Source organism: Bombyx mandarina, chromosome 23 (genome assembly GCF_030267445.1).
Source record: "Bombyx mandarina strain Sakado chromosome 23, ASM3026744v2".
In the NCBI taxonomy this organism is placed as follows: domain Eukaryota; kingdom Metazoa; phylum Arthropoda; class Insecta; order Lepidoptera; family Bombycidae; genus Bombyx; species Bombyx mandarina.
Window position 1 is genome coordinate 2783966 of NC_143229.1, and position 21217 is coordinate 2805182.

Here is a 21217-nt window from a genome sequence, read left to right on the forward strand (position 1 = left end):
TTTTAGGTTAGCTTTTAAGTGCTATATTTTTATGTCATTTTCTCTCGGTTTGTTTGTTAATCTATTCGTTATTTTTGCAATATACTTTAAGCCCACTTCACGATAAATCAAATATGTATTTATCGAACTGAATAGTAATGCAAGATCATTCATTTCAAACACACGACCAAAAATTCAAAGCAAACATGTACATTACAAAAGTAAGATATGTACCAAGTTTTAGGTGTCAAATCTAAAAGCAAATTGAAACTTTGATCCACATTAATTTTTTAAATTTCGACGTATAGTACTTCATCTTGATATTTCAGCAAAGTTAACCCACTAAATAGTCTGCTCCCTATTGCTTTTCATTAAGATTGTTGCAAAGTTATAACGCGACAGAATAACGTTGGTGAGCCCGGTCTTAATGAACTTTAAATAATTCAAAATCTGCACAAACTGTTCGTGTTACATTGCGCCTTCTGTGTTCGTGTTGCGGTCGCTTTAAAATGTTAATTAACAGAATTTCGTGGCGTTTCAAGTTTTAAATTGACCCACTTTTCTCGACTTCGCTAAAATATTATAATTTTGTGCAGTAAGACTATATTCTATTACTCTATTTACAGTATTATATTATTTTAACATAACAAAACTGCCCACCGGTTCTACATTATTTCATCAAAGCATATCTGTTCTAAGTTTAATGTGTAATAGATCGTCTATATTGTCAATCAAACAGCAAACAATCACCATTAAGCTAAGAAACAAAATTCAGTCCAAAAAAATTTTTTTACTTAATTTATTTCCAAAATTTCTAAATCGAAAATAGATGCTTCAACCACTGTGTACCAGGTCCAAGATCTCGCGATTGGCCCAACAAACTTTGGTTGGATGTGGAAAAGGCGGGTATGGAGAAAAATAAGTAAGTAGGGAAGCAGACCCTAGCACTAAACTGAGAAAACGCTAGGAAGAAGAAGAAGAAGAATTTATTTTCTAAAATTTGACAACCCAATAAAGTTACAATAAGAACACATTCCAAATAACACATTACTCGTTCGTCTTATGGCAACGGAGAGCCTCCACGTTATCGCTGTTCGTAGGTCCGTAAACGGGTCATGAATAAATTATTGTACCTACCGGCTGAACTGTATTTCAGAACGGGGCCTCCGAAAATAAATTGTGCCATCTATTGGAATGTCGACACTTGATTTCGTCGATCGATGTGTGGAAATCAACAAGAAGGCTTCCAGAATGGTTAATGTTCTGTTTTTAGATTCTCGGGGATTTTAAATTTGCCTTTGCTGAAGCAGCATTTTATCGGGATCGGGATTTTATCTTTTTTTTTTCAGGATTTTATCGCCCACGGACTATTTCGTCAATTGGAGGTAAAGGCGTAATAGCTTAGTTCATACCACAACTTCATGATATTTTGTGAAATCTTTGAAATCATAGCGAAGATAATCTTTGTTTAGTTTATAGTCAGGAGTAAAATTAGACTAATCGAACGACAGATCTGAAACACAATCCCTCCTTGATCAAATCATAATTACGGTTAATTATTTAGAACCATTGAAATATGGAGAATGCGCCAGAAAAATTGGAACTATAATTGTACTTATTGTATTCATGTATTTACACATTTTTATTTAATCTTTTGTCAGAATCGGGACTGAATAACCTGAAGGGATTTGAAGTGGGTGCGGGCTACGTGAGCGAACACTACGCTTGCATACGTCATGACGGGGCGTATGCAAGTTTTGTAGAGAGTTATAATCACATAAAACACGAATAGGATTATATCCATATTTAATAAATTAAAAAACCTACCCACTGTTTTGATTTAACTACATTAGCACTAATAAATTTATTACCTTTTAATTTCCTTGTTATAGTAATAGGAGAGCATACATTTATTTAAACCTAAGGAAATCTGCTCTTTTAGATTTAGAAACTCTTAGATTATTGCTAAATCTTTTAAAAACATATGTCGTGAAACTAATGACGCGCCATCTGCCGTTTATTCATGATATCATGAAAAAAACAGCCTTTCGCGAACTGAACGCAATTAATTCGAATAAATATAGAAACAAAAGATACGTATATATACCTACATATTTTTTTAATACTGTAGGGACCACAAATGTCCCCATAGCAACTAATAATTATATGTATGTGTTAGCGGTAATTGAGGCATATAAAATCAAAGGCAGCTAAATCCAAGTCTGTCAAATATTGAGGTAAACTACAAAAATCGGCCCTAAGCACGTCATTAGGGATCCTCCCGATCCATCGAAGTACTGCTCTTGCTAAGGCCAGTGCTACCAACACTCCGGCTTGAGAAGTGAAATAACTTTGTTCGGATAGCTACGATATTCTTTATTTTAAACCAGATTTATAAAGAATGAGAATATTACTAATAACCTGCATTTTAAATGATAACACTTCGTTTATTAGTACTTAGTACAGAGTAAAAATAAAATTTTTGAACTGAATTTGCATTTTGAATTTATCTGCATTTGTTATAACATGAAAACACTAAAGCGTGTCCAACTAACAAAACAAGATAGCGCCATTGTTAATCCATTTTACGATATTAAGGCGTTTAGCTACCTTTGATTTTATAGGCCTCAATTTTAATGCAATGATGCTAGGTCAGTCTCGGCATTGTCGGGCTGTCGATAGCACGTTAGGTTGTAATCCCAATATACGTTAGTCACTTAACTGAACACGTGTCTTATTAATCCTTGCCCGATATAGAGACTCAACAATACAAAAACGATCCTGGATAATAGCGATTTTATGCAGGATTCTTGCGTGTAATAAGATGTGTTTCGACTTTTGTGTTAACGTAACGATAAGTATAAAATAAAGCCAGTACCACCAGAATAAAATTAAACATAACATTCTCAGAGGTTCAACGACATCCGATATCGTTCAAACTTTTAATTAAAACTAGTGCTCCTGCAGTAGTCGACTATAATTAATTGAAATTATAATTTTGAACATTAGGTTCTATAAAATATCTTGTATCTCAGGAATGTGGACAAGATAGGAACATAATAACAAATTACATTATTATTTTTGCAACGTTTCGGTCTTTTATTAGACCTTCATCAGGCATTTGAAAATTACACATATTAATAACCAACAAAGAAAATAAAAAATAATAATTAACCAATTTATCAGCTTTGTTGATTTGTATTAATTTATGATGACTAAGGCAACTGTGCAGTGTAAGATAGTGATTGTTGGAATTCATATTATGGTAAATGTTGTAGTGTTGACAATTGTTATTTTTATATTGTTGGTTATTAATATGTGTAATTTTCAGATGCCTGATGAAGGTCTAATAAAAGACCGAAACGTTTCAAAAATAATAATGTAATTTGTTATTATGATCCTATCTTTTCCACATTCCTGAGATACAAAATATTTTATTAATAATTATGGACGATAATATTGATAATATTAGGTTCTATTGCCAAATACTATTTATTATACTTCTGTAATCACAGATTTCGTCAAGACTACACTCAAATAATATTAAAGATAAAAAATATGAACCTATTTTCAATTTGATCATTGACTTTAAGCAATAACAAAAGTTTGACAATAAACAAAGAGTATATGTGTGTGTGTCAAATACATGGTAGTATGTGTAACGTTTTTATTATTGATTTAATGTATTTTTTATGCATTTTTTTTTAAATATTAGCATTCTGCACTCCTTCTCTATAAATGTGGGAAATTTCATACTCTTCCGTCCGTGCAATTTTCGTAAATAGGGGTACAAAGTTTTTGCTTCACGTATTAATATATAGATACTTGTGGATAGGTGGAAAGAGACGAATACATAATGTCACATATTAAAAGAATATTTTTATTATAAATTCGAAGAGTTTTATGAAATATCGCCATAATTATTATTCTCGAAAATTTAAAACATAAAATCGTTTAATTTCCACTGTACTGAATGAATTTTGGCTGAAAACCAAATTATTTGGCTATTTATTATTATATAAAATGTAGTATATAAATATATTATAATTTAGTACATGCAAAAGCACAATATTAATTAAATTTTAATAGAACTTGTAACTGGGCTGTGAGCTCGTCCATCCATCTAAGCAATAAAAAAAAAAAATACTGATGATACCTTAGAACTTATATCTCAAGGTGGGTGGCGGAATTTACGTTGTAGATGTCTATGGGCTCCAGTAACCACTTAACACCAGGTGGGCTGTGAGCTCGTCCAACCATCTAAGCAATAAAAAAAATTGTCTATTTATATAATTGAATGTGAGATCATAAAAATATAATTTCAAATAAGTCTTATAAAACAGCATGACTGATTGAGGAAAAATAAATAATTTAGTACCATTTAGTTCCAAAAAAAATCTATATTTGATCAATATAATACATACATAGTACTACTCCTATACTCTACTCCATAATATTCATTTAGTAGAAAAAAAAGTAGAAGATATAGTGCAGTGTAAGTCTTGATTAAAACTTTTTATTCGAAACTAGCTGACCCGGCAGACTTCGTAGTGCCTCAATCGATAAACAAAAGACCTAAGCTTTTGTATAAAATAAACTTAAAACATACAAAAGGAACCCGTCCGACGGGGGACACATCAAAGGAAAGACGAAATTGTTATTTTTATTTAATTCCGAGCATTTTCATATTTATCTACCTGTTAAACCTTCTCTGGACTTCCAGAAATAATTCAAGATCGAAATTAGCCAAATCCGTCTAGCCGTTCGCGAGTTTTAGCGAGACTAACGAACAGCAATCCATTTTTATTTTATTCGAAATGTTCGATTTTGTTCTAATGAACACGTGCATCGATTACATTATGAAAATAGAAGATATGACAGAAGAAGAGTCACATTTAAGATACCTACTAGGTTTTTCACAGAAATGTTTGTGTTCTCCTAACACTACAACGTACAACCGGCCTTGTACGCTTATGACACACTGGCATAAAACTATTTCAGTATTTGAAGTGGTTATTTTTAATAAGCATGCTAAGAGCCAGTAATTGTGAAAATATGATATTAACAAATAATGTTTTATTAAGATATATGTTCAGTACTGATACCGTTGGAATTCAGGTCCAAGTAAGATTGGTAATTGCAGTGGCTACAGACTGACAATAAATAAATTGATAAAAAAGGTACCTAGATGTCAAGAATTTTTAAGATTAGATTTTACAAAAACTATTGCTATCTTTCTCTTCAAAGTCCCACAAAACGACAGAGACAGCAATAGTTCCTGCAGAAAATACTCGTACATAAGTGAAAATTGGCGTATGGTTTTCCAATATCTTTTGGATCTATATCTTTTTAACACTGCATATATTAAAGTAGAGGAGAAATCGGCAGATCGATTAACTTTTGTCGAAGGGAAGAATATCAATATTTTGGGATAGTTGGTTTAATTGTTGTAAGTATTTACAGAATATCTCACAATTCAGAATGCCTCTTAGAATAGGTTTCTTCCAATATCTTTAACTTCTACTTCTTTTTCTAACTTCTAATATCTTTCTTAACGTTATCTTATCTTCCCATCGCTTTCCTTAGCGGAGAATCAAATATAGACTTCTACATATCTCCATCAACTGGTGACAATCTATCGATTGGGCATGCACGGCCATTTAAGAAAGACACGTCACGACCGTGTCGAGAAGAGAGTACAATGTACTAATATATATACAAATGCTTAAACCGAACCGAAATCGCTGGCTCGATGAAGCTAGAAAAGATCTCATAGACTTCGGATTTCAAGAGTGACAAACGCTAATGAAGGGTGCGGTCATCAGAGACTAAAGCACTACTTAGTATGTCTGTATTTTGTTTGACTCGTAAATTTTTTGTAAACGTTTGTTACCACAAAACGAATTTTCGTAATTTTAGAAGGCTTTATTCTTGTGGTCAGTAATTTAAGTCGCTAAGTCGCAAGTTTAAGTCGTCGTGGCCTAAAGCATAAGACGTCCAGTGCATTCGTGTTAAGCGATGCACCCGTGTTCGAATCCCGCAGGCTGATACAATTTTTTCTAATGAAATACGTATTTAACAAATGTTCACGATTGACATTCACGGTGAAGGAATAACATCGTGTAATAAAAATCAAACCCGCAAAATTATAGCTTGCGTAACTACTTGTGGTAGGACCTCTTGTGAGTCCGCACGGTAGGCGCCACCATCCTGCCTAATTCTACCATGAAGCAGTAATGCGTTTCGGTTTGAAGGGCGGGGCAGCCGTTGTAACTATACTGAGACCTTAGAACTGATATCTCAAGGTGGGTGGCGCATTTACTTTGTAGATGTATGGCCTCCAGTAACCACTTAACACCAGGTGGGCCGTGAGCTCGTCCACTCATCTAGGCATAAAAAAAAGAAAAGCAAACGACACATGTTGATAGTAAAGATAGTTGGTATAAAAATGTTGGCTAGCTAGCGTCATTATTTAGTTTCCTGGCCTTTATCTCATGCGTGTATATCGTTACAAGAAAAGCACCATATATTTTGTTTTTAGAACGATTGAAGAGCTTTTAGTTCAGAATGAGTACACTATGTTTTTTCTACAGAAAAAAATTGTAAACACGCATAGTAGATGAGTCACGGAGCCATTTCGTACAGATACAGAAACTTCAGCAATAATAGTAAAGTAAACAGTTCATACAATTTTATTCTTTCGGACCTTTTAGTAAAAACTATTTTTGCTCAGCAGCTAAACGCTGTATATTGTATATTGAAGACATTTTTAGTAATTTTTCTTTTTAATAGATAGGTGAAAGAGTCTATATTCTTGAATTAACTAACATATATCATAATGCGAACGAAACCATGATTATGTTTCAATAAAACTGAGTTTGGGCGCAAAATTGCGGAAATTACCCAGCGAGTTATTTTGTGGTCTTAAGAAACACATCTTTGGCCCATTTTAATTTATAACTAGGCAAAATCATAGTACTCGTTGCTCACATTCTGCCTTTGATTACTTTTGATCAATAATTAGATGGTCCTATACGTTTATCCAATGCTAACCAAACAAAAAAACATCCATGTTAAGTTTTTATTCACTTAAATATCACTTCCACATAAACAGCGTACTCGAATTTACGTAATACAATCCGTAACGAAATCTCACTTCCGTCAAACGCATCCACTCCGCCCGACTCATTGAATCAGTGTTTCGTCTCGATTATTGACTCACCAATGACGAATATATTTAGCCGCGTCCCATTCCAGTTGTCATCGTTCGACGACCTATTTCAGGAGTATTCCTGGCGCGCGTATCGCCGAAACGTTGCCTGAGAAACGTCTACCTGTTACAAAAAAAATACGCACGTGTTGTATTTGATAATATAATAGTACCTATTTGATATTATAGTACCGATACTACTAAGTATTTGTGTTGTGATTCGTTCTTCGTATTACCGACGACTGATCGCTTTAGTAGCTGAACAACATTTCATTGGCTTACTGTATTTTAACCCTTAGATTGATACGTAAGTCACCGGTGTCCTACGTGACGCACTGAAATAATTATATCGATTTCTCTCTTACTAAGGCGCCGGAATATCTAATCGACTCAGCGAAAGACAAATCCGAAGATACTGTTACGCGCTGGGGCTTAGAATAAATAAAACTTCTACCGAAGTGCAAATTTAACCTATATTTAACACTTCGAACACTTACAGAACACTTTACAATTCGTAATTCGCTTCCTCCGCTTCGCTTCAGGTGATTCATTCGCTGTTTCGCTTCGAGTAGATCCGATTGCTAGCTGCCTTCGTATTATCTCGTATTAGCTCATCGAGAACATTCCTGACAGGTCGAGTAGTTTCGATATGTGTTTTCGCCACTTGACAATAGATAGCGTTGTACTTCTCGAGCGTTCTCGATTTCACTAGTTCTTTCGTTTTTCCTTTTCGATGGTAGATGGCGTCACTCTTACCGGCGTAACAATAGTGCGAATGAATCTATTTCTAAGAGACCTAAGACTAAAACATACAATAACAAACAATAGAAGGCAAAGATAGGCAATTCAGGCGTTTAGTAATAGAAATATACATAATTACTTCAGTACGCCGCGCAGGGCACCGGTGACCTACACAGCAGTCAAAGGGTTAATGAATAATTAACATTTTAAAATACATTTTACGCTACTAATTATGCTTAGTAAATTAATAATAATGCTTAGTTGTACATTTTTAAATACTAATGAGTATTAATATGTTGATCAGCGCTTATTTTCACTACATAGTATAAAACAAAGTCGCTTTCTCTGTCCCTATATCCCTATGTATGCTTAAATCTTTAAAACTACAGAACGGATTTTGATGCGGTTTTTTTAATAGATAGAGTGATTGAAGAGGAAGGTTTATATGTATAATAGCATCCATTAAATAGTGGAGAAATCAATAATAAATTACAGTTTCCGAAGCGAAGCGAGGGTGGGTCGCTAGTTATGATAATAAAAGGCAATCTATTTTTAATGAAAACTCAGAGTCGTCTTGTTTATAACTCTAAACTAAAAAGGACAAACATTAGTAAAATATGCTTTCGAAAGCTTACCGTAAAGTTGAACTACGTAATTCCTGGCCTCTTCCAAGCTGACGTGGAAAGGTCAGCGCTAAGTAGGTAGGAGCGTCGCCTATATTTCCCCTCGGTAAACAACTCGCAAACTGTCGGAATAAACTTTCCCCCTTTTGTTTTTGAATGGAGTCTCTCAGCGGCCCGATAATTCGATTATGTTATTGCTTTATGGCCGATCTTCGCAGGCTGCTGTGTTTTGAATGCGACGTCGAAATTATACGTGATGTATGGAGCACCGAAACCGGATCACAGGTTAACGTAAATATTGAACGTCAACCCTATGTTTGTTTTGATGTTTATCTGATCGGGCGGGTGGATATTGACGAACACAGCGGACACAGCTGAGAAGCTGTTCAATTTAACAAATTCCATTTACATCTATACATATAAATAAAATTGAAGTGTCTGTTTGTAATATTGAAATAATTGCTTTTGACTACATGCATTTGAATATGTATACGGTACATACACCAAAATAAAAAAAATACAATTTTTGTCTGTCTCTCTGTCTGTCTGTTTGTTCCGGCTAATATCTGAAACGACTGGACCGATTTTGACGAAACTTTCACTGATAGGTAGCTAATGATATAAGGAATAACTTAGGCTACTTTTTTAAGACTAGCTTTGCGCCGCGGCGTCACTCGCGGTACGACAATAACAGCGGGTAGCACCGCGGGACTCAGCTATCAATAATAAAATGTAATGTTTCCGAAGCGAAGCGAGGGCGAGTCGCTATTATTACATATGAATACATATTATTATGATAATACATATAAATTACATACTCATAAGTTGGGGTCAGCACTTAATGCAGTAATAACGAATCGATAAATTGAATTCATTCGATGTTATGGTTCCATTAATAAAATATAAAAAAATTGTTTTCGGATGTGATTAATCAAATTATAATGATGTTTCTCGTCACATGAGAACAGCTACACAGGGTCATCGACTTCGTTCTATCTTTTAAGACTAGCTTCGCCCCGCGGCGTCACTCGCGGTACGACAATAACCGCGCGTAGGTAACATCGCGGGGCTCAGCTATCAATAATAAAATTTAATATTTCCGAAGCGAAGCGAGGGCGGGTCGCTAGTCTTTAAATAAACTAGTGGTTCCGCAGTAGTCGAAATTCGAATATAATTTATTTAGAAACATTTATTGTTTTTCTTAGAACGAAAACGTATATATTTACCGTTTAATGCATCATAAATGCGTTTAAAATAAAACAAAAGCGACTAAAATCACTATTGTTATTTTCGTTTCACGATTTAAAATCTTCAAAAAACTCCAGTTTTTTTTCATTGTCGAGCGCGAAAGTCGCCACGGAAGTGCCTTTAAATATTTTAAAGCACTATTAGTACAGTCATTATAGTAAGTTCACCTCGGAATTTGAGATATCCAGCTGTAAGTCTTTAAATACTTGTATATTGACACCCTAAAAGTTGTCTCAAAACCTATATATGGTAAGATGTACGCAACTATTTTATACCTTTAAACGAGCAATTCTTGTATATAAATATACCTATACCTATACAATCTGATTCTCGGAAACGGCTCCAACGATTTTCATAAAATTTAGTATATAGGGGATTTCGGGGGCGATAAATCGATCTAGCTACGATTTATTTTCAGAAAATGTTGTTTTATTCGTGTTTTCAATAATCAACTCTTCCCGACATCTATTGGCGAATAATAATACTATTTTTCTTAATTGAGGGCAACTAACCGCTTTAAAGACATAACAAGATGGCGTTATCATCTAGTTAAATTTCAAGGTCAAAGGTCACAAAAATCGGTTTAGTTGCGTACACTCTACCATATGTAGGTTTTGAGACAACTTTTAGGGTGTCAACTTGAAGGGTATACAAGTATTTCCAGACTTACAGCAGGGTTTCTCGAATTCCAAGATTCTTACCTAATTTAAGCTTAAATGACTGGACTATAGTTGTTACAGTAAGCCAAGCCGTATTTAACGTAAACACTAAAACAACAAAAGTTAACTATTGAGCTCGGCGACTTCACCGCTTCGAGAATGTACAATTTCTGAGGACAAAGACGCCGTGTTGTCTTAGGTCTGCCCTAAAGTTCGGCCCTTAAAAGTTTATACCAAACAGCTTCATTATGTTAATAGGGCTTGAAGCGCGGAGACTGTTCTCGGACATTTAACCTTTTAACATACAAATTGTGAATTAAGATATTTTAATACTAAAGCTTGTACATAGAAAGACATTGCAAAGCATTATGATAGAAAAGCTTTTGCTTAGATGAGTGGACGAGCTCACAGCCCACCTGGTGTTAAGTGGTTACTGGAGCCCATAGACATCTACAACGTAAATGAGCCACCCACCTTGAGATATAAGTTCTAAGGTCTCAATTATAGTTACAACGGCTGCCCCACCCTTCAAACCGAAACGCATTACTGCTTCACGGCAGAAATAGGCAGGGTGGTGGTACCTCCCCGTGCGGACTCACAAGAGGTCCTACCACCAGTATCGAGCTAAATACAAGAGCTTATTATGTCGATTAGACATATTATAATTGTGGACAGGTACGTTCCACCAACCAGCCTATTTCAATCGTCCTGCACCCATGCGCTCTTTAGGGCAGTGGGACAGAGCCTAACCTTTTTAGTGCTAAGCTTATTTTCATATCTTTAGCACAGATTGCTAAAAGTTTTTTTACTGGTAGGACGTCTTATGAGTCCGCACGGTAAGCCTATTTTTGCCGTGAGGCAGTAATGCGCTTCGGTTTGAAGGGTGGGGCAGCCGTTGTACTGTATGACATCTTAGAACTCATATCTCAAGGTGGTTGGCGGCATTTATGTTGTAGATGTCTATGGGCTCCGGTAACTATTTAACATTAGGTGGGCCGTGAGCTCATCCACCCATCTAAGCAATAAAAAAAATAATGCTAAATTTACAGCAAAATTATTTTAAATTATTATTTATAAAGGTTTATTAAAACGCATATTTGTGCACGCTAAGACACCTCCGTACAGTTCGATACCTAATATCTATAATCAAACTGCACTAATAATCGATATTCCGACGCTCTACACTTTCTACGCATTAATACAGAGTCGATCTACAGACGGTTTTCGTTCTAAGGGTTAAACAATACAATTCCGACTTCGGCATATGTCACAAGATAAGTGGTGACATTTGTGACATTATCCATATTTTTAGGTATTAATATAAACTAGTATCTCGGCACTAGCACTTGTTTTTGCAGCACAACAGTTGCTCTACTCTTCAAACTGAAACGCATTACTGCTTTTTTTTTTTGCTTATAAGGATGGACGTGCTCACAGCCCACCTGGTGTTAAGTGGTTACTGGAGCCCATAGACATCTACGCCGTAAATGCGCCACCCACCTTGAGATATCAGTTCTAAGGTCTCAGTATAATTACAACGGCTGCCCCACCCTTCAAACCGAAACGCATTACTGCTTCACGGCAGAAATAGGCGGGGTGGTGGTACCTACCAGTGCTAATCTTAAGAATATCATGGCCATTCTCAAGATTAGATGAGATGACGTATGCATGACGAGATCTTAATTCAGAAGATATTTGTTGGTTCAAACTACAGGATTGCAATAAAAATAACTATTTTTTTATATAAGCGCTGCATTGTCAGTGTGTACTGTTATATCGAAAGGCTTTCTATAAAAAAAATAAACATAGGACACTGCAAATAAATCTAAAAGTCTAAGTTGAGAATAATATGAGCAAAATAGATTTAAATAAAAACAAACCGGAGGAAAGCCGTCGCAGAGATAAAATAGGTTAATTATATGAAAGCATTCCCATGTTGACCATTCGTGATAGTTAATGGTCTGGAATAGAATGACCTAGAAAAATGTACATATATTACGTTTAATGCTAGAGCAAACAAAATTAAACCATGTTCTAAGAAATGAAAGGTCAAAGAACTAAAATTATTTCAATACTCTTTTACGGAAAAATCGCGAGACATTCATCCGTTAGAAGGGTACAATAGTCTCTATTTCAAGGGTATAGAATTCAAAATGAATTCTCAAAACTGCAGCGCATAAGATGGTTTCGTTTCGATTGAATACCAGATCGTCCAAATTCCGTGTCTATTTCTTTTTGTTCAGAAGATTAGTTATTCGTGTCAGAAAGAGATAGAACGTTCATGTCTGTACGAACTTACATACGTCATACCGTCCACTAAGCAATTTCCACGATGGAGGATTAACTTTTTCGCTGTCCTTGCTGCAAAGAAACCCAATTGTATATTTCAACCAAAGCGCATCACTGCTTCGCGGCCCAAAGAAGCAGCAGCAGAAACAGCACGCCTTAACAATACGTTTTCATAGCTAGTGATTTATGCAAATTTATAAATTTAGCGGATTTGATTTGTATTACATAATGTTATATAAATACACAGATTGCATTAAGTAGTTCATTTGATTCTGTTTTGTTTTATTTGTAACTCCACGTGCACCTACACTCTTTATGTGCTCACCACAGAATACACCGCTTCTTCCTGCCGTTTTTTCAGACTACCACCTTTTTTAATATGTCCCATCCCCACTACTGCCATTGCTGCCACCTAACAGTGTTGCTATTTGGCAATAAAAAAAATATCTTAACTTTAACATTATAAATTTTATATTAGTTATTTTCCAACAAGCCTTACTCGTGTTTCCTTTGAAAAATATTGGTAACTGTCTGAGGAATTTCTACAGCTGTTTGGTCGCATCGCTTAACACACTTCTTGATGACACACACGCTTGATGACAACTTCATATTCTATCCTCTTCCTGTAGTAAAATTTCTTACTCTTTGTTCATTATTTATTTTCGACAGTTAGATATCGGTTTCCGAGCCAACCGATGTGTCAACGTTATTGCAATAGTATTTAACCGGTTCAGTCCTTTACTACACCCGGCTGTCCGTTCGCTGACCCGGATATCCGGTGGTTTTCGTGGCGTCCGAAAACATTGTGATGTTTTATTTATTTATTTATATATTCGTTTTATTTAAATACATTTACCGTCCGTAAGCTCGTGTTAGCTACGTATTTCGTTAGAAAATGGTAACGCCCTAAGGGATTTCGCTTCGGCATAAGCAAATCGCTCAATGTGAGTACGCGTATTGTTTTATTTATTTAAGATACGAATTTCAAAATAGCATCAAGTGGCTCTACAAGCTTTTCATTGCTATAGAAAAAATCTTCTATAGCCAAAATCTTCCGTCTGTTTCAGCGGTGAATAAACTATTTTTTTTATTTTTTTATTACGCTTTTATTAACTTCGGACGTATATATGTTAGTATGTAACGGAATCTTTGAACATGATTTTGACCCCCTTCAAAACGTCGGATTAGCTCGAATTTGGTATACTTATTAAGGACCGATGACAATTCAATATAAAAAAAAATTGAAAAAATTGAAATTCAACTAAAAAATAGAAAAATAAATAGTAGTTTAAAAAACTAACAAAATACGCTTTTATAGAAAATCCAACTAAAAATAGAAAATAAATTTTAATAAATTTGAATTAAAAATAGTGTAAGAAAAAATGATATTATTGTAAAAAAAGCGATGGGTGCATGGTATCAGTACTTATAAATATTTTAGGAGCAGATATGAGTAGAAGGGTTATTTTGATAATATCCTGAAAAGCACATAACGCTTTTTTTACAATAAAATAATTTTTTCTTACACTATTTTTAATTCAAGACCAGAGCAGAGTAGTGCTTCGCAGAACCTATTACGGGATCGGAACCTCGACCCACTGTGAAGATCGGGCGAGAAACTCAGTGGACTGTGTATATGGGGGTGAATAAATATTTTCCTCTTTTTCTATCTATTTCGTTTAAGTACGTAACATCTAAACTGCTAAGGGTTCGGGACATACTAAAGGATCTACTAATTAATTCTGCTAATAGTTTGTGGATCGAAAAATAACATAAGCGACTCTTTATCCGGATAAATTGCAACGCATTTCATTCTTTATCAGTTACATATTTAATGCGAGTAGAACATAGGGGACAATTTAATATGTCATCTATACATATAAATAAAATTGGAAGGTCTGTTTGTAATATTGAAATAACCGCTTTTTACTACATGCATATGAATATATATACGGTACAGACACCAAAATAGCATTTGTTACAATTTTTGTCTGTCTGTCTGTCTGTTTGTTCCGGCCAATCTTTGGAACGACTGGACCGATTTTGACGAGACATTCACTGATAGGTAGCTTATAATATAAGGAGTAACTTAGGCTACCTTTTTTAGTCTAGCTTCGCCCCGTGGCGTCGCCCGCGGTACGATACTAACCGACGGTAACATCGCGGGACTCAGCTATCATTAATAAAATGTAATGTTTCCGAAGCGAAGCAAGGGCGAGTCGCTATTATTACATATGAATACATATGAATTACATACTTATGTTGGGGTCAGCACTTAATGCAGTAATAAAGAATCGATAAATATAATTTATCCGATGTTACGGTTCCATTAACAAAATATAAAAAAATTGTTTTCGGATGTGATTAATCAAATTAAAATGATGTTTCTCGTCACATGAGAACAGCTACACAGGGTCATCGACTTCGTTCTATTTTGATAACGGAGCTTTAAGTTCAAATATTTGTCTCGAAATATCAGATCTCTTACCCCTACTGAGTTACTGTCATACTTTTCGTTATTTTTTTTATATTCGTATTCGTTATTTTTTTATTTATTGAATCTCAGGCATTACATGTACAATGCAAATGAATGAGTGTTATTCTCGTTGCTATTTCTTCTTCTTCTCAGTCGTGTCACTCTTGACAGAGTGGTCGTGATCGTCATGTAGTGTTGGAAGGGGCAGACTTGATGCGTCTCACGATTTCGCGCCATCTCTCCCTGCTCGAGGCCGTTCTACTGCATTCATTTAGAGGACCTCCTACTGCAGTTTTAATTTGGTCGGTCCACCGCATTGGTGGCCTCCCGCGCGGTCTTGTACCATCAACGCTTCCCTGTACAACGAGGCGTTCCATGGACCGGCCATCTCGTCGCGAAACGTGTCCGAAGAAATTCACTATTCGAGACTGTACTATAGCAAATAGACGCTGCTTGATGCCGAGCTCCTGAAGTATCGAGACATTTGTACGAAAGTCGGTCCACGAAACTCCAAGCATTCTTCTCCAGCACCACATTTCCAGAGCGTCTATTTTCTTCCTTTCCACGTCATAATAATAATAATAATAAGTAATAAGCGATAATCACTTTGTATCAGGTTAACTGTAAGATAGGTAGTCCGCGCGATAGACAGAGAAATAAAAATAAAAACAGACACAGCCAAAAACCATTCTATATCCCAAAAGTCTTTAGCTTCACATAAATTATTCAGGACAGACAAGTGGCGTGGAAAATGTATCTTTACATTATTTCGATGGTCGCTGACCGAGTTTCCGACCCAATAGTCATGTTTTTCCACTGTCAAATGAGTTCAAGTCGATTTTATTTATGTATTTTTTTTTATTCAAGTTATGAACAAGTCTTTTTTTCCGGTCAACAACTTTAGTTGAAAAGCGAAGCAACTATTTTGATAGGATTAGTTCGAAAACATTTGTAATGGGACCGAACAGGAAACTCGTTTTTTTTTTCTTTTAATAAAACTTTTATTTGTGCGATTGTAATAATATGCCTTCTATGCGAATGATAATTAGATATGGTCCGTTGGTAGGCGAATCTTTTTTTTTTTCTTGCCCAAACTGGTAACCTAGAGGGTTATATCAGCGTAACCAGGCGAGTAGGTGAGCTCACGGGGCTCTAACCTGTGGACGTTGCTAACACTAGCCCTAGCAAGAGCACTACTACACAGAATATGCGCATCACTTGAGCAAGATTGAACTGTTTTTTTTTAAACTCGCAATAAGGTTTTTAAGGTTAGGTTGCTACGAATACCGTGGACTGCCATGAGAACTAACGAGTCCATTCTAAGGGAGCTATCCATCCGAAAAAGGCTCTCTTCCATCTGCCGGGAACGTTTTATGAGCTTCTTCGGACACATCATGCGGTCTCCCAGACATGAATTAGAGAAGCTCATAATTGCGGGTCGCATAGAGGGCTAGCGCGCCGTGGGCATAACACCAGCCAGATGGTCAGATCTGGTAAACGAAGCACTTGGTGGTAGTCTATATTTATACCATGAGGTTCATGCCACCCATGATCGAACACTGTAGAGGAACGTCACAGGTAGTCGCGATCCTCAACAGTGATCGAATGATGAAGAAGAAGGAGGTTTTTAATGAAATCGAATTCGGAAAAATGGTCGGGTGCTTTGAAAAAAATATGAAATTATAGAAATAGTACTAAATAGAAAGTTATTGTAATTTGAGGTAAAGTCCGTGAGATCCCGTAGTTTTCGACTGATAAACCAATGTTGAATATACGACATGCAAAAACCAATGAAAATACTAAAAAGTAATTACTGAATAGTTCCAAATATTTTTTCCTTTTCTAATCAACGGTAATTTTACATAGTGCGTCTAATTAAAACATACATTTCTCGTTTCAGGTACAAGTGAAATGTTGTGACAGCGACATAATGAGAACACAGAAATAGTGCTGTGACAGTGTCGATAGATCATTTATCGATAAAATGGCGACGTTTATATTCGCGCTATTGCTGCCCGCGTTTGCCGCGGCCGCGCTGTCTCCCAGTGACACGGACGCTTGTAATCCAGATAAAATGACAGTGTATAAAATGGTGCTGCACACGTATTGGACGAGAGAGAAATTCCCGAAACATTACCCAGAGTGGAGACCACCGGCTCAGTGGTCGAAAATTTACGGTAAGCACAATAAGATTTATAAAATTTTTAGTATCATAATTTATAAAGTCCATTCATAAAGATTTATTTTAAAAATAAGACTAGATTTATTTGACGATAGCTTTTGCCCGCGACTTCGTCCGCGTGGAATAATTACTTTGATAATTACTTACATAACGCTAAATTTTACCCGCCTCTCCACTTACGTAGAAAGTGAAAATATTTTTGAATAATAGTAGTAGTCAGTAGTTCCTGAGATTAGTGCGTTCAAACAAACAAACTCTTCAGCTTTATAATATTAGTATAGATATTAATAACCACTTCAAAATTTTAATTGGGTAATTTTGTACCTAAATGAAATAAATATTAGAATTTGCGTCCATATTTATTTGAACCTAAATAAAGACGGGCGCGAAAAATTAACGACTTCACAACTCATATTCTAATCTTGACAACGCGTATCCAAGATAGCAATGTGAAGTTCATTAGAATTGTAAAGCGAGAAATATTACTATTGACAAAGTTGTGAAAGCATTCTTAGTACCTTGCAGACTTCAAGGTCGAGTTCTCATGTCACTTTTTTTTCCCTACCTAAGCTGATAACCTTGAGAGGCTATATCAGCGTCGCCTTAACTAGTAAATGAGCTCACGGGGCTCAAACCTGATGACGTTGCTAACACGAACCCTAGCAAGAGCTGTGCTTCGCAGAATCTACCACTGGATCGGAAACGCGACCCCCTGAGAAGATCCGGCGAGAAACTCAGTGGGCTGTGTCTGAGGGTTGATTTACTCGTCGAGCCCTTCGGCGCAAGGGACGGGTTCGACGAGAACGATGACCGGTGCTTGAGGTACCTAAAAGAACCGTTAGTGGATCGGGAGGATCCAAAATGACGTGTTTGGGGCGACGTTGACTGTTCTCCATTCTGTCCACAGGATCGGGAATGTAGTTACCGGCGACCACGATAAGGGGTTCTCGTGTCGTGCCGCTTTATCGAAGTGGTCATGTCTCCTTAGTAACATTTATAATTAACTTCTTCTACACACGTCACAAAACCAATAAATTATTAAGTGCTTTCTTCGGCTTTCGCGAGCTATGTCTACGCATAATTAACACTATTTTTACGATTCAGTCTCCCGTTTATTATATTATTTTTTTTACTATTTCCTACATTTCGAAGACTTCATAGAGTTTTGTGAAGGCAGACGGCAAATATATTTAAAAAGCGAAAACTAGGCTAAATTGGTGAGGGTATTGAAGACGGGGGGACTAGCTAATTATTCAATGGATAGTGTTTAAAGTATATAAATATATCCTACTTCTTTTGCATCTGAAATATATTTAAAAGGTCTTCCCATAATCAGATAAAATTGAAAACAAAAATCAGACAAATAAATTTTAAACCTACGTTAGCAATTTCACAAATATTCATCAATGAACAAATTAAAAAGAACACTAATTTAAATTCTCACAAAACTTCCAATCGGAGTTAAAAGTTAAGTTTTCTTTAAGTTTTGATGATAATTGCGTCATCAAAGTAGAACGTATTTGTTACTCATTTCGGGGATTGACCATTGAATGTGCCCATAGCTACGACCAGAATGAAGATCTCAAATCTCGGCTCTGGACCAAGGTGTCTATAGTCTACTATTCCAAAATACTATCGCAAAACTCACGCGATTGGTGTTTCGAATAATGGAATTGAGGTTATTACACAAAATATCTTTAAGGTCAAAAATCAACACATTCCCACAAACATGCAGGTTGTTTTTAAATGAAATATCAAACTCCTTGTTTAATATTAAGGTATGCAAGCTATCCGGCGACTGGCTTGTAGACGTCAAATCGGAATAATTATAATTAAACACATTGTCAGTGTCGCTATGAATCACGCACTCAACCATTCCGATAAAACGAATGCAACTGTGACCGCTATTGACTTTGCATTGTAATAAACGCAGCTGTTTTATTCATTGCACATTCATGATAGATAACATGCCGTTTACATGAAATTTTACAACTGACATCGAATTAATGAGATAAAACTACATTGAGTACATGTAGTTAAGTATGAAAACATTTTTATTCCAATCCTGATATTAAGAACAGGAGCCCCGAGGAGTAAAAATTCTAGTGAAAATTTGCAAACATGCATATTTGTATATGCAGTATTTAACCGTTCCCGAAAATAAAGATAGGCAGTAGATCTATTGATATCACACCATAACATTTAAAAATCACTTTCGATTTTTTTGTGTCATCAATTTTAGTGCAATTCTATAGAATGATGATAATGAATAATGGAGTCAAAAATATTTACTATAATATATGACGGAGTAGGGACATCCGTATTGTTTGTAAAAAGTGTGACGTCAGCACCGCTGACGTCGCGGTCATCACTTTCTTGACGAATGACTCATGTTTGGGTTTCCGAAACAAAACTTCACGAGAACTTCACGAAAGCTTCGTATATTGCACGAGAAGCATAACAACGTTACAGAGATATCCGTACAGTATACAACGGCTCGGACACGAATCAATCAGTGCTAGACAGCACGGCCGTATTTATGGGGCTTCGTACCCGTGAGCGTGTTGACACGTTTTAAACACGTGAGCGTGTTTACACGTTTTTCAAACACGTGAGCGGGTTTACACGTTTTTCAAACACGTTTTAAAGTATTGAAATTACAATAAAAGGAACTGTTTAACATAAATTTCTTATCACAGAGTAATTAGTTGATGATCAGTAGGTAAATAGTCATATTTGCGCCGACATATATTATTAATCTATTACCTAGGTCAAGAAGCGAATGCTTAAGCCATCAATCTACGCAATGAAACTCGTGGAACAGACTTCACCTGGTTTATAATTTCAACTAATCAACAATATCCAATTTAGTATCGTAAAAAATGACTAACTGCGAATTTGGAAATTTTATAAGTCGTAGAAATTTTATTATAGCTCTATGCACAGATTAAAAACACGAAAAACGTATGTCTAGACATTGCTAGATGTGGCTAGACAGTGTTTATAAAAAAGATCTCTTCTAGCATCAAGAAGAAAACGTAAAAAATAATAATACGAAAGGTTAACAAAGCCCCGTTTATTTTTAAATCAACTATACAAAACGACGTCGTGTTCTGAAACTAAAAACATCAATTCAATGGACATTACCAGTGGAATTTAAGACAAAATTAAACGCGATCAAACCATATAAAAGTTACGCCCGCCAATTAATTTTGACATGGCGCTATTCTCGTCGTCTCTGGCAAATTGCCAGTAGTAAAGCGTTAAAATAGACGCTTATCGACAGAAGCAGGAAGCAAGTTAAGTGACAACACTATTATGTTGCAGGAAAGAACTCGAGTGGGGAATTAAAATGTCGATATTGACAGAGAAGAATTTTGAGCATCCTTATATTATACCTATTAATTTGGGTGGTTAAGTTAGATTTTTTTTTGAAGAACGAACTAGATTTCATAATAATAATAATAGTAAACATTTATCGAAATATTTTTGGAACGAAGCTCCTTATGGGACGATGCGGAGGGGTACCTTAACCGGGAAAAAACGTCCGTAACGTAAGATTTTTTCTATTTAGTTTGTTATCAACAGATGTCGCGGCACGCAAATTCAACAATTCCTGAATCGCGGTGATGAAATGTTACGCAGTTGATAGACGTTCTCGTATTTCTCTTCCTAAATCATACTTACTTGGCGTAGGGGATACCGTGATCATGCAGGCGGTTCGCCCTGGGCGAGAATGCTCCATTGCACTGCGGAGTGGTTGACCCTTGCGATTATTTTTATTTTTATCAATAAGAAAATCATAATAAA

At 35.8% G+C, this 21217-nt stretch overlaps 1 protein-coding gene across 1 annotated transcript in view; it reads left to right on the plus strand.

The window, feature by feature from the left end:
- Positions 1–21217, plus strand: part of mspo (M-spondin) — a 71943-nt gene that overhangs the window by 14115 nt on the left and 36611 nt on the right. Inside the window, exon 2 of the mRNA XM_028172016.2 lies at positions 17126–17402. Within this exon, the coding sequence (XP_028027817.1) occupies positions 17210–17402 (193 nt within the window). The 5' untranslated portion in view covers positions 17126–17209. The remainder of the gene's footprint in view (positions 1–17125; positions 17403–21217) is intronic.